General features: G+C 44.2%; 1 protein-coding gene across 1 annotated transcript in view; it reads right to left on the bottom strand.

Annotated features, from left to right (window-relative positions):
• Positions 1-2,389: 2,389 nt before the first annotated feature.
• Positions 2,390-16,514, bottom strand: part of CRHR2 (corticotropin releasing hormone receptor 2) — a 102,529-nt gene continuing 88,404 nt past the window's right edge. The window contains exons 10-12 of the mRNA XM_009997328.1: positions 15,400-15,535; positions 13,799-13,840; positions 2,390-2,530 (exon numbers count right to left, since the gene is read on the bottom strand). Coding sequence (XP_009995630.1) covers positions 2,390-2,530; positions 13,799-13,840; positions 15,400-15,535 — 319 coding nt within the window. The remainder of the gene's footprint in view (positions 2,531-13,798; positions 13,841-15,399; positions 15,536-16,514) is intronic.

Raw genomic sequence — 16,514 nt, 5'->3', positions numbered from 1 at the left:
TCGTTCCAGTGCTTTAGAGATAATGGGCAGTGGCTGTGAGCACCTCAGGTATCACAGGCTTCAAAAAGGTTCCATGGCAAGACAAGCAGAGGTTGTGTGTGTGTTGTTAGCATGGCAATCACTTCGAAATCAACATCAGCAGTATCCCAGTATCCCTGCATGCCCACCAGGCTGGCTTGGAACAGGGTCCACTGCTGGAAGGAGTGAAAAGCTCTGCTTCGGGCAAACAGTAATTGGAGCAAAACTTTTGGTCTTTGTGGAAACACACCCCAGGTAACAACAATAACCTGTTGTTTCTGCCAGTATCTGCTGCACTTCAAATCCCTCTTTCATCCCAGCCAGGCCAGGAGTCAGAGCACACACAGAGGTCCTCAATCCATGCATTTCTAACTGATAGCTAGACCTGTCCCTGCAGGCACACAGTGCCAGGAGGCTGCCTGGCTCCTGTGATACATGCTATGAACAAAAGCACTGACACAGGCCTCTCCCATCCCACACTTTTGTCTCCCAGCTGCCATCATGACCACTTGCCTCCCTGTGCAGAACCCAGGGCCTTGGCAGCAGCGAGTGGCAGAGGCAGGAACATTTCCAGCCTTATTTGTATCCCTGGTGCTCTGGGATCTGTCCTGCCAGCTGGCACAGCACATGGAAGGCGATGTGAAGACCCTTCCTGCTCCTCCTCTTTGGCAGAGATGACAGGTCTAACTAGATGGAACCTCAATTCTCCTTCCTCTCTCCTCCCCCACTTACCTCATTGAGGCACATGAATCTAACTGAAAGTTAGGAGGGAGAAAAGTGACAACATTTTAATTGGTTAATTTGAATTTGCTGTGCATTGCCAATCAGCTCAAAGTTGAATGTGATGGAGCTGTTAGGACAGGATGTCTCCAAAAGCAGGGAATTAACATCAGTGCTTTCCAAGATATTTTCCAGCCCTGTGTGGTTCTGAAAACTAGAGAGAGAACAATTCAAATCTGGAGATTTAAAACCAGCTTGTGCTGGAAAGTCTTCTAAAAAGTGAAGAAAATTCAGAATATACTTGCTAAAGTGGACACAGCAAATTACTCCAGCACTAGTGAGATCCAGGGAATAGAGAATACATTGCACAACTTGATTGTTTTTTTTTTTCTCCTGCTTTTGCAAAAGCCACAGAAGGAAGGGGAGTGCAGAGGGACAGGGATCTAGTGTAACATCATGAGCTGAGAAGGGAGAAAATTCATGTCGCATTTAAAAGCCTCTTGCTCTGATTTTATCATGAGGTTGTTCTTACAAGCTCATTATCAAACAGGATTTCCTTCCCTGACCTTAGGCACAAAACCACTCTCAAGACAGATGTCCTCTTCCTTTCTGGAGTAAAGAAAATGATGCCTGGTTTTCTTGAAACCAACCCAGAGTAGTGTTTATTATTGAAAATATACAGTATTTTTGAACATCACATAAAAAGCCTAGTAGATACTTCTGCTCTAGTTCAAAATGCTCCATAGATAATCTTTGTGCAGCATGTAGCACAATCCTCAGAATCAAAACATCCTCTTCTCATTATTATTTTTACAATGCTTCCCTTTTGTATCTTTTAAACCCCCAAACCATGTTTTGTTGTCCTTCCCCACCCCAACCCTCTTAGCTGCATGAACCAAAGACTTTCCAAGGGCTACTCACATTGTGTCAGAAGTGTGGGGCTGGGGGAACAAGGATATTTGACAGAGCTATCTAGAGATGCTTCTGTCCTTCTCAAAATCTTGTGTGTGAACAGGGCATGGCTCTTGAAAGGCAAAGTGCCCTGTGATGAACAGTCCAGTGATGCCCTGGCCAACTCCCAGTCTATCAAAGGGAGGAATGGGGAAGGTAGATTTGGATTTTTCACACCACCTTTCAGATGCTCCTTTCCTTGCTGCCCCGTCTTCTCAAACGACAGTTCTGCAGAGAGGAGATTTTTACAAAGAAGTAAGAAAAGAGAGCGGCTATCTACACACCAAAGTGATGAGATCCTTGGGAATCAATGTATAGGGTGAGATGGGCAGCATTTCAAAAACAGTCTTTGTTCACCACAGTATGGGAGGGAAAAACAATGAAAAGAAAAGAGAAAAGAAAAGAATGGACTGTTCCTGCCAGCGTGCTGATTTAGGCTCTGTATTGTGAACTTCCACAGGGTGCAGTCAGTGCTGAATCTCTGTCTTCTTTGAACCCACTCCAAGAGGCTCTTGCCTGGTTGCCTTTGCAGCAGCATCACCAACACGGAAGACCAGAGTCCACAAAACCACGACGGGCACCTCGTTGGGAGAGGCAGGAGTGCAGAGCGAAGGGGGAAAGTCTGCAGAAAGGGCTGTGGGGAGAGTGAAGAGAGAAGAACCCTGAAGGCCACCAGGTGCTGGGGTTTGGGGGCTGTGTATCAGACGGCTGCAGTCTGTTTGATGCTGTGGAAGCTGATCCGTGTCGGGGAGGTGGGGATGGACATGGCACGTGCCACCCGCACCCGCAGCGAGTGATGGTCCTGCCAGCGGTGCCACCTTTTCCTGGCAGCAGAACGGACCTGGGGAGGACAAAAAAAAAACACAAAAGGAAAGAATATGAACCACTTAGAACGCTCAGGTGTCCTCTGTAAAGGGACAGCAGAGAGCTCAGAGACAAATGATGAGGTGTGTCAAGCCAATGAGACCTACAGGGCTTGATTCAGCTGCTCAAACATGGGCAGCTGGTTCACTTGATGTTCTCCTGGGTACTGCACTCTGGGCAATGCATGGGCCTCACATATGTCTCATATATGGCTTTACCAGCCCAGAGAATTTCTAATGGCAATGAATGTCTCAGCTTATACAATTGAGTCCAGCTCTCAAGATGGATGCACCTGAGGGAGGTCTTAGAGACCTATTGTGGGGCTTGGAGTTGCCCCTGCTTCCTTTCTGCATGAAGTGGAGTCACAGATCATCTAACTGAACATTGGCACCCACAACACAGCCACACGTGACCTGATCCTGTGAGCATTTTGTATAGGTGGTGGACACCTACTCTACAGTCATCAGAAGGTCATCTTCAAGTAGATGCTTACAAAGAGGCCAGATGAATCTTGAACTTTAAGTGCATATTTTATTGCACAAACCAAAGAGGAGGTCAGGAGGTCCGGGTGCCCAGCAGGTCCAGCTCAAATAAAAAGTATATAAGCAAGAGGAAGGCAGCTGAGAGGAACCCTATAGCCTCAAACACACTGGGAGGGAAAGCTTGAGATGCTCCAAATATAGACTGGCAACAACCCTGCCTAATCATTGGCATAGAAAACTCAAAGTCAGATGCTGAAATGAAACATTTAGACCCATTTTTGGATATTCTTGTTGAACTCTGCTCACTGTAGATTCATTCGGACCCTTAACCTAGGCAGCTAGGTAAGCCTACAAAGTCAGGTGAGATGAATCTGGGTCTGGCTTCTTGGTCAGTCAATGAGCAATTGTGCTTATGACACTTGGGAAGGATGTTGACATTCTGCTGCCAACCTTACATCCAGCCAACTCTGAAAAAAAGAGCATTTTTACATACAACCTCTATTTCATGTCAGGGCATGTCTCACCAAACTGGCCTCACTGGTTCACTGATCCTGCTGCCAACCTTACATCCAGCCAACTCTGAAGAAAGAGCATTTTTACATACAACCCCTATTTTGTGTCAGGGCATGTCTCACCAAACTGACCTCACTGGTTCACTGATCTCTTCTTTTAAAAACAGAGAAACAGTGGAAAGAAGATGTGTCATAGTCCTGCACATCCTTAGATGCCCAACATTTGCAGACCTACTGTGGTTTCACTTGGAGTGGCCAAGGGATACTTATTTCTGATTCTGGATTTAAGGGTGTACATAACACACACAGCCAAAGGCAAATACATGTGCAAGGTGGGGATGCATCTCATCTGAAAGCTTGACACCTAGTCTTGGCTTATTATTTATGCTTTCAATATAGAAAATGGAGAAGGTGAGATGATCCCCCTAAGGAGGTGACTCAAATATATGGAATGGTTAAGTCCTTGTTCCATCTTGCTCCTCTGAGCAAAACTAGCTTAGCTAAATGTTGAGCACCTGAGGCAAATGGTGTAAGTAACATGGAAAGTGTCAGAGGGATAACCAGACTCCTGAAATTGTCCCATGAAGAAAATGGAACTTGCTCTGCAGACGAATGTTGTCTCTGAAATGCTCTTTTCTCTCCAGATGTCACCAACTGCTGAGATGTTGTTAGGAAAGTTTTTTCCTTCTCCCACTAGAGTGAAATTCACCATTGTCCAGGGAGCCTGTGATCCATTTAAGTCCTTTACAGGGGTGGATGTCTTCACCTCTGGTGCAAAAGCACAGAATAAATCTGTGTGTTCAGCACAGACTTGCTAAAGACATTCACAGCAGCCTGGCAGTGTAGTGAGTTCCTGTACCTCAGGTATTCCTGCAGCAGCATTTCACTGGGTCATGAAAAGGAGCAGTCACCTGGTGGGGCTTTTAGTGTTTCTGAGCAACTTGTGTGAACAGCTACTTAGTCAGCCAGGGAAGCCAGATTAGATTTATCGTTTGTGCTTCAAACCAATCAAGTCAAAAAGAGTCACCTGGAGACAAAGATGAGAGTCTGAACAAGCAGTTGTCCAGGTGGCTGTTATGATATTGTTTGCTGAGGAACTTTGAGAAAGGATGAACAGGAGTAACAAAAGGGCTGTTTTCTTGTACAGCTGCAGCCACTCCTGATGGAGCAGGCACATGGAAACAGACTCTGCACTTACAGGGGGAGTGCAAATCATTTCTTAGTGGCAGGATAATTGGCTGCAATTAGGATATGACCAGAGCATGAGCAGAAAAAGTTGAGGCTTGAATTTATCTCTTACAACTGAACTCAGAAATAAATGCTGGATTTACCTTTAGGTCAGGAAAGAAAAAAGAAAACCAGCTGTGACTTCTATAATAACACATTAATAAAGGCACCAAAAAAAGCTGTTATGGAGTGAAAGAGTAATAGAAAAGAGGTAAAGCAAAATAGCAACTTCTAACCACAATAACATCTGTGTCTTTCCTGTAAGACATTTGTAGAGTCCTAGAAAGAATTTGTAGAGTCAGAAGCATGTCCTAGAGTCAGGGTTAGCACATCTATGAGCTGAAATTAACAGTACCTGCTGTAATAGCCCCAAGATGCTCACAGGCTACCATCAGCAGTCAGAGCTTCACAGGGAGTCTCAGAAATGCAAATTATCAGCTTCACCTCCCTGTAACTTTAGTTGCTTGAGATGACTAAGTTTATCCACCCTGCTGAGCAGAGAGCTCAGGTGTCTGTGGTGACCCTTGGTCTGCCTAGTTTTTTGCAGACACTCTCTCAGAGTTACCCTTTTCAGCTCCTGGCACTTTTCATACTGTGAGCAATCAGTTTCTGAACATGTGGTGAAATCAGATTTACCAACATATTTGTGCCTGCAGAGTGTGGGCTCTGGTCTGCTTTAGAACAGTCAAGAGACAGGACTCAGGTGATGGGATGGAGAGAAGCCAGTGAGTGGTAAGTTTTTCTTTCCTGACTGGGTCACCTAAGAGAAGAGTTCTCTAACTTTCAGATCACAGCTGAAAATCACTAAAAACCACATCTGTTTGTAAAAATTATTAAAAACCTCTGTTCCTCAGAGGAACAAGAAGAGGAATGAAAGAGGTGGAAAGAAGGATGAAAACATGCAGTGAAGGTTTGCTTTTGATAAAACAGTCATCAGCTTTTTATTACTATTACTTATGCTAGGCAGTGGCTGCTGGCTCATTTCTTGCAGCCATAAATTAGAAATTAGTTGAAGAAAGAGCCTTTAGTGACATACAAAAATCAGGTTTTGGAAGACATGTCCTGTCTTGTTAGCAGAAGGGGAGAAAGCTTGATCCATTTACACAGTGATTATAACAAAGGGAACCATTCATTTGGGGCTTCCTGATGTCCTACTAAAATGTGATACTAATAATGGAGGTAAAAGGAAAGTGTCTGATAAGAAGAGTAGGATGAAATGAGCTGTCAGGGTAATGGAAGCTGGAATTAAGTCTACTGGGATGCCACCATACTCTGTCCCCAGGGAACATCTCTCCCATGAAAATGCTACCAAGTGAGGGTCTGAGGGACAACAGGCACTCTCTGACTACAGCATAACCATGGTGTTCAGTAGGCTCTGACTACATAACCCTAATTAAGTTCATGCTTTGTTGATATGCAACTTTGTACTCCCAGCAAACCTCATCCAAAGACAAATGAAATCAATTAAAAAAGTTTATATAAGTCTCAGTGGCCTTTGACACAGACCAAATTCTGCTCAGTGAAAATGTTTTGGCAATTAAATCAAGTTCCACTTACACTTAAGCACCTTTGTGCCATGTTTGAGATCCTTGTGCTGCAGCTGGAAGTAACTGGATAATAACTTTGGACTTTTAAACATCTCTGGTTATGAGTGGTGGTGGAAATTATGGAAAAGCTGATGAAGATATATTCAATCTTATTGTAAGCTACAGATGAGCAAGAGGGACTTGCAAGCAATGTCCAGATCCACAAAAGGGATCTGGTTATGCAGATCTTATATTTCAAGACCCTGTTCTCCCTGTGTCTGACCCAGCAGTGTAATCCCCTTCCATGGAGCTTCCGAAGCCCTGGTCTCTCTCTGGATCCAGCAGGGACATAGGAAAGGACAGAAGATATTGACAACAGTTCATCTAACACAGACAAGTAAAATAGGGCAGTTGAAATCCACCCCCATTTGAGTGAACCACTGCCTATAAATGAAGTCGAGGTTGATGAGCTCAACTGCATATGTGTATGTATTAGAGGTCTAATGTTAGGAGGATAAACCCCATCAATTACAGAACAGAGCTTAAGCTAATGTAAGGTGATGCCTTCCATGGTCCCTTGAAAGTTTTCCAAAGGGTCAGGGTGTCTCTCAAGGGAGGACAGACAGTAAATGTTGGGGTTTATGTCCTATAGCCATTTCTCATCCTATTGGCATGGCTTTGCAAGGCTCCCAGCAGAGCCAGCCTCTCAGGCCGAAGATGGTCATGTCACCATTAGACAGAAAATTGGATCCAATATCTCTATGAAAATGCCATTATCAGTGGTTAATCCTCCTAAGGCAGGGAAGGGATGTAGTCAAAACAATCTGCAAGGCTCAGATGAAACAAAACTGAAGGTCAGGTAGAACTTTTTTTTTTCCCCCCCGAAGAGCCATCCCACTGCTGTTTTATGTAACATTGTTAAGTCTCTTCTTATCCCTAACAAAATTAGCCTGCTTAACTGATGTGCAATTAATTTTTTTGCCTGCTTTTGGAAGCAATTCCATGCAATCTGGTAACAAGTGCTTTTCAGCACCTGTCAGACTGGGAAGTTGAAGTTTTATTTCTAAGGTCTCAACCATGCAATCTGGTTATCATACATAACTGTTCAAAAAGCCAGAACAGTTCTGACTATTTATAAAGATTTACTACATATTTTGGGGTGGAAGCAAATGCTGCTCCCTTCCTCTGGGCCACAAAGGACCAGAACTAACCACTAGAGAGGATGGCCATGAATGCAATCAGCCCACTCCAAGGACCTGTGGTTTTGTGGTGGAGTGCTCTGGAGGCACGTTCACAACAGCAGTGGTGAGACAAGGCATGTGAGGTGGGGAAGGACCCTCAGACCAGCTGCTGCCTTCCAGCAAGCCTGGACTCCTCTCATTTTTCTCTCTCTGGCAGGACGCCAGGCTGACGAGACCTACCAGAGTCACAGCAATGAATGTGAGAGGAGACTGCAGTCCCCTAATGAACTGCTGGCCTGGTGGTCCAAAAGAGAAGGTTTAATCCCTTCAGTTGACTCTATATTGACTAGGTATCCTCAGGGGCATTTAGAAGTGGTACTTATACCCACTCAGTTGGCCACGTCTGCTCAGAAAACAATCACTGTGGGAGATGGAATTAAGCTGTGGCCCTGTAGTCCACCCCCATATTCATATTTATTCAGTGATTTCAAGGAAGCCTTAATGCACGTCCTTTGGGTTCAGAGTGATTAATGTGAAGTCTGCTCAGATTGATGGGCATATGGATGACTAACCATTTTGGTGGTGATTCATAACTGGCAATTATAATTAATAGCCTCCCAAGATGATCAGATCAAAGTAAGTCACTTCGAGCTTAATAGATTTTGAGAGACAGATGGTGCCTGAGTAAAGGGTCAACACACAAAAATATTAAACATATTTATCTTCGCCTTGCACCTTGTTGTGAGAATGCTTTACAGTGCCATCTAATGAAGTGACCTGTTCTGTTCCTCCCTAGTTAAGGATTCTCTCCAAGTCAGCTTTTCTGCTTTCCATTTTACATGTTAATCCATAGCTGATTATTGCTATTGACCAGATAATACTGGAATCTGAGACCTGCTTTAGCAGAGAACTCATGCTTTGCAGGATGATTTCAGACACAGGCCTTGCACCCCTTAATCACCCTTTCAGGACATGGTTGGAAACAAGGACAGCCACCTCATTATAGACATAAGTTTCATCAATTATAGAATAATTCAGGTTGGAAGGGAACTCAGAAGGCTTCTGACCCAACTCTATGATCAAAGAAAGACCAGGGTAGAAATGATATCCAGTTCTAAAATTGTGGGAAGAGACTGCCTTATCCAGTCATTTGGAGACCATCCAAGGACAGAGACCTCCAAACACCTCTGGGCCTCACTTCTAGAGCTTTCACACCCTCACTGATCTTTTGTACCAGTTCAGTCAGGATCTCCCCTGTTGCCTTCACCCAGCTTGAGTGGAGACTGCTCTTCTCTGTCTAGCACTTCATCAAGCACAACCCCTTTAATAATTTTGGGTCATTCTCACACACCAGCCCCTCCATTCACCAGCACCCTGTTATGGTACAATGTTATTATCTCCCACTGTGGCTGGTAAGGTTTCCAAGGATCACAGATCTCTCTGAGGGATCAGCACTGGTGGGTATTGAAAAAGACATGAAACACCTAAGAACAAGGATCTGGAGGCAGGGATCCTTCATCAACCTCTTGTTTCCAACGTGTGTGTTGAGGTGGCAGGAGTGGAGCCAGGCCTGTCAGTGCAATTCTCATTCCTCTGGAGGTTCATCTGAGGCTGGCACTAAGTATTTTGTTTCCTTCTATGGAGGATGCTGCAGCATCTGAGATCTGATCTCCTCATCTCCAGACTCCAACAAACAGCAGCTGTATGACCAAAGCTAACACGACCATGCAGGAAGATACATTTGGAATCTGAAACACTAAATGTACATTTCCTCTTTCTCTCTCTGAGTTTCTCTCAGTAGAAAACAATCACTTGCAAGGAATTCTGTCTGAGAAGGTAGATCCCTCACTAGAAAGGGAACTGGAGAGAAGATCCATCTTTCTTTAAAGATGCTTTATCTAGAATCAGTCAAAGAGAGAACAGAAATGCTGGGAATGTTATAACCACCTGCCTGTGAGCAGAAGATGTACACTAAAGAACTGAAAGAAGACCCTGGAGACAAAAGTATGAAGATCCCCAAAGTGATTTGTGACCTAGAGATCAACAGAAAGTGATTAAAGTGCTACTGAGTGTCACTACCACCTTCTGTTGTCTTCCCTTGACACTCTCATATGACAAGCCAAAGGTGACAGCTGCCCCCATTGACCTAATAAAAGTGAGCCTCTTCTGGTACTGAAACTGGAACAAATATTTTTCCTGGGTTTCATATCATACAAGAAAGTACAAGATACTCAACAAGTGCTTAAAAGTCTATAACCTTCACTGAGCCTTTTTTCAGTTCCAGGTCTGGCTGTGACCTAGACAAGATGGTGATGTTTTTATCCAAGGTTCAGTTCTAAAGATCATCTGTAAGAAGCATCAGAGGTACCAAGTGAGATGAATCCCACACCAGCCCCTCTTTGGAAAGTCAGCTTTCAATTAAGCACAAGCTTAATTAATCAGTTTGAACTGCAGAGGCTGAAGAGATGATTTAGTGGTTTCTATGGATCTATAGTCTCATCCAAAGTTACACAAGGATGAGATACCACAACAGCATATCTCTGGTTATAAATTATTACCTTGGTACAAGCAAACTGACCTAGGTAGAATAAATTTCACCAACTTATAAAACCTGAAGATGTTTTTTGTGAACTGCTATAAAAATTGTCCATGAGGAGTTTTATGCAAATACATTCTCTTCAGCACAGCTTCATGCTATTGCACCAATCTTTGTTCAAAAAAAACCCCTCTATCATAAACATATATATTTAAATCTAGTGTAATGTGAAATGAAATTCAGTCTTGTGATCTGTGAGCAGTTAGAAAAGGTTTTGAGGACCATGTTGATTTTTGCAGTCACTGAGAAAAAGGTTCACAACCTACATTCATTTAATTTTAAAAGTGACACAATGCAGATGCATTCAAGGTTTTCATTATGCCATTTTCCTAACATCTTAAATTCTCACAAAAATCTCATTCTCAATTTTTCTGGAAGCCCAGAGATGCTCTTTACCTCTCAGATCCAATGGAATTTGCATACATTTGCCCTCTAGTGCTGGGAGATTCTTCTTTAAGTCTTCTTTCAGTCTCTCAACAAATGAATGAGTCAGGTTCCTCTCATGCCCACCCACGGCCTATAACAGTTTATTCAAAACAGCTTCAAAACTTTTCAGAAGCCAAAAACAATAAAAATTGCCCATTTTGTGTCGAAACTGCTTCTCCTTAGGTTCACTGAAATCACCGGTGTGCAACATGTTGGCTTGAAAGATGTTTGTCTTCCAAATCTGAAGGATCATATCTGCAGTAGAGGGGCCTGAATGACACACACTCTCTCAAGACCATGTGCTGGGCACTGGGGAGGGGGCACCTGGAATCCTGGGGTCAGTTTTGAGCCCCTCAGGACAAGAAGGACATGGAGGGATTGGAGTGTGTCCAGAGAAGGGCAAAGGGAGTTCCAGCCTGGAGCAAAGGAGGCTGAGGGGAGACCTGCTGGCTCTGCAGCTGCCTGAGAGGAGGTTGGAGCCAGGGGGTTTGGGCTCTGCTCCCCAGGAACAAGGGATGGGACAAGAGGAACCAGCCTCAAGTTGTGCCAGGGGTGGACTGGATTATCTTAAAGGTCTTTTCCAACCAAAATGACTCCATGATTCTATGGTTCTAAAACCTGGTCTATGAGCTTAATTTTCACTGCACCCATCAAAGCTAGTCCAAGCTGGGTGTGAAACATCCTGTGTTGTGGAAATGAGGGAAAAGGCAATGTTTGCATTCCCTGCTTCAAAGTAAACTCATCCCATTTGAAATTCTGTGCATGATTGCAATTTAATAGCTTCACTTCTTCCCTTCAGTGATCCCACTGCTGAACTGTCAGACCAAAGCACTGCAAAATAAGGACCAAGACCTTCTGTGGTGGTATCTTGTATCACCAAGGTGCCATCTCCAGTGAGAGTGCTGGAGTGATTTCTCCACTAGAACATCAGATCTATTCAAGCAGCACAGCAGTGTAACTCCTCTGATCTGGGGCAAAAGTGCTTGTGGGAAGAGAAACACTCTAAGTCATGTTGAAATCAAGAGAGGCTACAAGATGTTACAGAGGAAAAACTCTTTTTTCAATTTGCCAAAATTCACAGATAGAACACCCAAAAAAGGAGAGAAACTTCGGTAATTTTCAGCTGTGATTCATATTGTTTGAGCTCTACTTCAGACAGTTATTGGAAGTTTGTAAGTATCCCATGTAATCTGTATCAAATATGAAATGGTAGAGATGCAGCTGAGATCACAGCATTAATGATTAAAGCTCTAAATTAATGGATTTTCTAGCCTTTTTGCTTGTGTCATCATTAAGAACAGGCCTGGCACCATGTGGGATGAATAAAGACTATTAATGCATCTAAAGAACCCAACTTGGGCAGGTTACTGAAAGGCTACTACTGCTTAAAGACCATTTTGTTTTTAGAGCAAAATCTGCTGTGGATCCCATTAAAAATGCTGCTGTCTCATGTGGATTGATTTGCATTTCCTCCATCACCATGTCTAGTAGGACTGTCTTCTGAGAGCAACCCATGCCAGCAGAATGCAAATGGTATTTCAGTACTTCTGTGCTTCTGGGGTGATGTTGTTCACATAAGTAATACTGGCTTTTCCAAAGCAAATAAGTGAGGAGAACAAAGTGCTGCAAACCCAACTGAGCACAAAATTGGTGTAGCTTTCACTGCTGAGCCATGGAAGTTCTCATTAAGAAAACACACTTGTGCTGTGCTGACAACCAAGGCTCTCAATGTTCCTCAGTTGGCAATGTAGCTCCAGGGAGAACTTATGGCCACCTTCAAGTACCTGAAGTGGCCTGGAATGAAACTGGGACTTTTTACAAGGGCATGGAGTGATAGAACAAGGGCTTTAAACTGAAAGGGGGTCGATTTGATTAGGTATTAGGATGAAATTCTTTCCTGTGAGAGTGGTGAGACATTGGAACAGGACAGAACTGGAACAGCCCAGGGAAGCTGTGGCTGCCCCATCCCTGGCAGTGTTGAAGGGCAGGTTGGATGGGGCTTGGAGCAACCTGGGCTGGTAGGAGGTGTCCCTGCCCATGCAGGGGTCTAGATGGTCTTTAAAGTCTCTTCCAACCCAAACCAGTCTGTGATTCTGTGATTCTATGATTCTATGACTATGACATTAGTTCTGAAGCAATGTGCCAGACTTCTGGTGCCTTAGCAGATGGTGCAGCACAGCAGCTCGAAAAACAAAGTATGGTCACAAGCAACTCAAGAGCTATGGCAAGGTTTTGAGGTAATTGTAGTCCCACAGTTTAAGTGTCTGTATTTTGGGGGAAGATTTCACCTCCCTATTTATTGAGAGGCAAACAGAGTGGTCAGAATTAATTAAAGGGCAGGAGAAAAGAGAACTGAACACACTCTGCTGCCAATATGCAAAAGTGGTGTGTGCCTAACATGCAAAAGCAGTGCTGTTTCTTGTTAATGTCACCTCAGAATTAATGAGGAAGAGGGGAAAGATAGAAAAGCAAAAAAAAAATAGTAAAAAATAGTGGTGCTTAATTGGCTAAAGTATCAAAACTGCTGCAGAGCAGCTGGGTGGGAAGACGTGCCCATTCCTTCTCATAGTGCCACACAGGGAGCCCAGAATGAGACAAAGAAGCAGCAGACACAAAATATACAGCAACATGGCAGGAATAATTAGGACATGGAATTAATTTCTGCAGAGACCCACATTTTATCATTTAACTACTAATCATTTCAGATGATCCACTTGAATGCAGGTAAATGAGACACTGGCAGTGCCACTAGGGGAAAATATCTAAACCTCTCACACATTGGGGTGTAAATGAAACACTGAGGGATATGAGTGAAACATTTCTTGCTCGAGTAGCAGTAGCTAAAATTAAATCTGAGGAACACCACAGCCTCTGTCCCCAGCCCTCCTTTCTGAATGCTACAGGCATTGATAACTCAGAGAGAGACAAAAACTAACTCTCTCACCTCAGCATGGCAATCCCATTATTAAAATGGGTCACCTCCAGCATACATTTACCAAGAGCCCAGCTCTGAAGTAATGCTCATGCATGCCCAAAAAAACCACATTTGTAAGTAATGAGAAACTTCAAAGAAGTCCTAAAATGATGAATAATCATTTTATGATCTGAGAAGGCTTCTCTTCCTCTGCCCTGACTTCCTGAGTGATAACCTGAACTGGATAAAGCTTTGGGAACAAAGGAGATGGAAACTTCTGTGGCCCCATGTAAAAACACCCTTTGTCCCCATAATTAGGCATCCAAGTAGGTTCCACTCCCTGAATAATTAATTACACTGATGGCAGGAGACACTACTTACCTCACCATTCAAGAAGCAGTAAAATACTGAGACAAAGAAGCCCTGGAAAGAACAGAAAGCAGTCAATTATTAAGCAGGTATTTTAACACAGAGAATTGGGAGTGGGCTTCATCCTGGGATCCTCCAGAGCAAAAACATAACCTTGCTGAGATCATGCACTGACAGAGGGGATTGCCACTCCAGCTGTGCTGGAGTGTATCTTCAGCTTCCAGCTCTCTCCTCAAAGTGGCACAGGCCCCTCACAGATGCCATGTCATGCCTGCCAGCTCTGGGTGGATGTCTCAGACACCACAGGGGAGTGGTCAAATGGCCCTAGATGGTCTTGTGTGGGTGAGTGTATCATCAGGTTGCTCATGTTCATCTGAGCTGAACTGCTCTGTGGCATCTATTGACAGCAGTGGTTGGAACCCTGTCATGCCTGCTATGATTGTAATGGCTATAATGGAAGCTCAGGTGACAACATGATGGCACTTTCATCTCTAACTCTGAGCAGAATCCTACCCATTTTGCTTTCAGCAATGGACTGTAATTACTGTCACCATAGGGGAGAGGTTTTCTGTGCTTTCTTTCTTACATATCTCTTCATAACACTAACAATAAAGTAAGCAGTGTAGCATCTTTGGAGACATTGAGCAGCAGCAGGTAAAAAAATACAGTTATTTTAAGGGAATGAAAAATGTGTGCTGGTTCACTGGTCAAGGGTAAAGTTCCTCAGTTCATAGATTAAAAGGGACATTTTTCATTTTGGACATCCAGTTTCAAGTTCTGCTGGGCTACTCCGTGTCTCAAAGCTAAAGAGGCAGCCAGTAGAAAGAGTAATTCCAACTCAAAATGTTGGTAACCTGTAACTCTAGCTTTGGCTTGACAGTGTGTGTGCCATGTGTTTGTATTGATATCCTGGGTACCAGAGTGGTTGTTCCTGCAGATAACACATTAATGCCATAGTTCCACCCTAGGTCACTCAGGTAAAGCTGTAGGACCCACATAAGCAGAAATGTGTGATTAAACACCATTCAGGGTGTTCAGTCACTTTTGGTTTTGTGTCAAATCCAGCAAGCTGGAGCTCATGTTCCATGGCCTTTTACACCCTGGCAGAATTATTAAATTCAGGGGAGGGAGGAGCTGGGGTATGGGCTCTCAGTTGGTATTACCTGATGGCTCCACTGCAGGAGAGCTGGACAGTACAGCTGATGTCTAACAGGTATGAGTTGTTTCCCTTTGTTTTAGCAACAACTAATCTAAATCTTAGCTCTCTGTGAAGAGACAGGTGCCTTGGGAGGGGGGTTCATCATCCTCTCAGGCAGTTTAGGATAGGATGAAACATCATCTCTCTTTCCGTGGACTGCAGATGGAACCCAGGGGAGAAGCTGTAGCTGCAGCCTGGACACAGTGCTGGTGTTAAGAGAGATGAATCCCTCCAGTTCACACAGAGAGGAGATGTCCTCTCCATATGACATGCTTATATGTCTATTATGCAAGGATGAAAAAAAAAGCTGAGCTCATTTCAACTGTTATTTCTATCATCGACCCCACTGCTGTAACTTTCATGGCTGAAAAGCCCTGAGGATCCTCTCAGCCATTGCTGGTAGCAGCTCTCTTACCTGAAAAGACTGCAGGAAGGAATTGAAATAGATGAAGACAATCTGGGAAATGTCATCTTCACCAGGGTTGACAAAGAACAGCATGTAGGTGATGCCTAGCAGGGGCAGAAGAACTAACGTTGCCTTGACTGCCTTCCTGTGGGGAGGAAACAGGAAACACAGGTGAGCACAAGGAGGAACAACCTGTATCTGAGCTGCTGTAGACTGACCCCATCCAAAGAGATCACTCCTTTAGTGGAGAGAGAGGGTGAGAGTCAGAGCAATTCAGAGGAAAGTGAAGTGAGAGAACTTGGGTCCCTCCTTAACTCAGTTCAGCACCTGCACATGTCAGACAGGGGGAGGAGAAAAGGAAAGGATGGACTGGGAAATTTCTGCTCAGGGCTGTCTAACAGGGCCAGGCACTGGAGGAAAGAAGAGTTTGAAGAGATAAATTCACAAGTCAACTTCTGTCCACTGTCTAACATAAGAGAATGGTGGTAGGTGCCCTGTGGGTACCCCCATCTCTCAAGGGATGCTGTCAGAGCAGTCACTGAGGAGAGCAGGGGAAGTGCACATTTGAACACTGGCCAAGTAATGTGAGCTTTTTTCCCAGGAGCACATCCAAGTTTTAGACACTTCTCAGCCTGCCCACACAGGAGCAGTCCCAAGATTCATGACCAGCTTACTGTGCAAGCCAAGGTGGAGGCTTCTAGGGGTTCTCAGGCAATAAAGAAGACAAGTTTCTTAGCACTTTGGGGAGGATATTTAAGAGAGAGCCCATGGAATCTCGTGTCTGAAGGGCTGGACAGAGTTTTGCAGGGCAGCATGGAAAGAACAACAGCCTCCATTTGGGTTGTGAAGACCCAGGTGAATTTGCTAGTTGTCACCTTCTGGCCAGTGCCTGGCCACTTGGAGAATGTGTTCTGGGAAAGTATTTGCCTCCAAATCCTATATGCTCAACTCAAGGGGACAAATGGAAAACTTCTTGTCTCCCTCCCTTTCTCTCTCTTCTTCCTCCAGTTTCTGTCCTATCAATGAGGCTGAAGCCTTGAGATTCTCTGCAGGCCCAGTGAATGATTTCTTACACCCCAAGGTGATGTGATAAGTGCACAACTCAGCTGCTGGCCAGGGCAGGA

The sequence above is a fragment of the Chaetura pelagica genome, unplaced genomic scaffold (genome assembly GCF_000747805.2).
Source record: "Chaetura pelagica isolate M959 unplaced genomic scaffold, ChaPel_1.0 scaffold184, whole genome shotgun sequence".
Taxonomy (NCBI): Eukaryota; Metazoa; Chordata; class Aves; order Apodiformes; family Apodidae; genus Chaetura; species Chaetura pelagica.
This window is presented reverse-complemented; position numbering and strand designations above follow the sequence as displayed.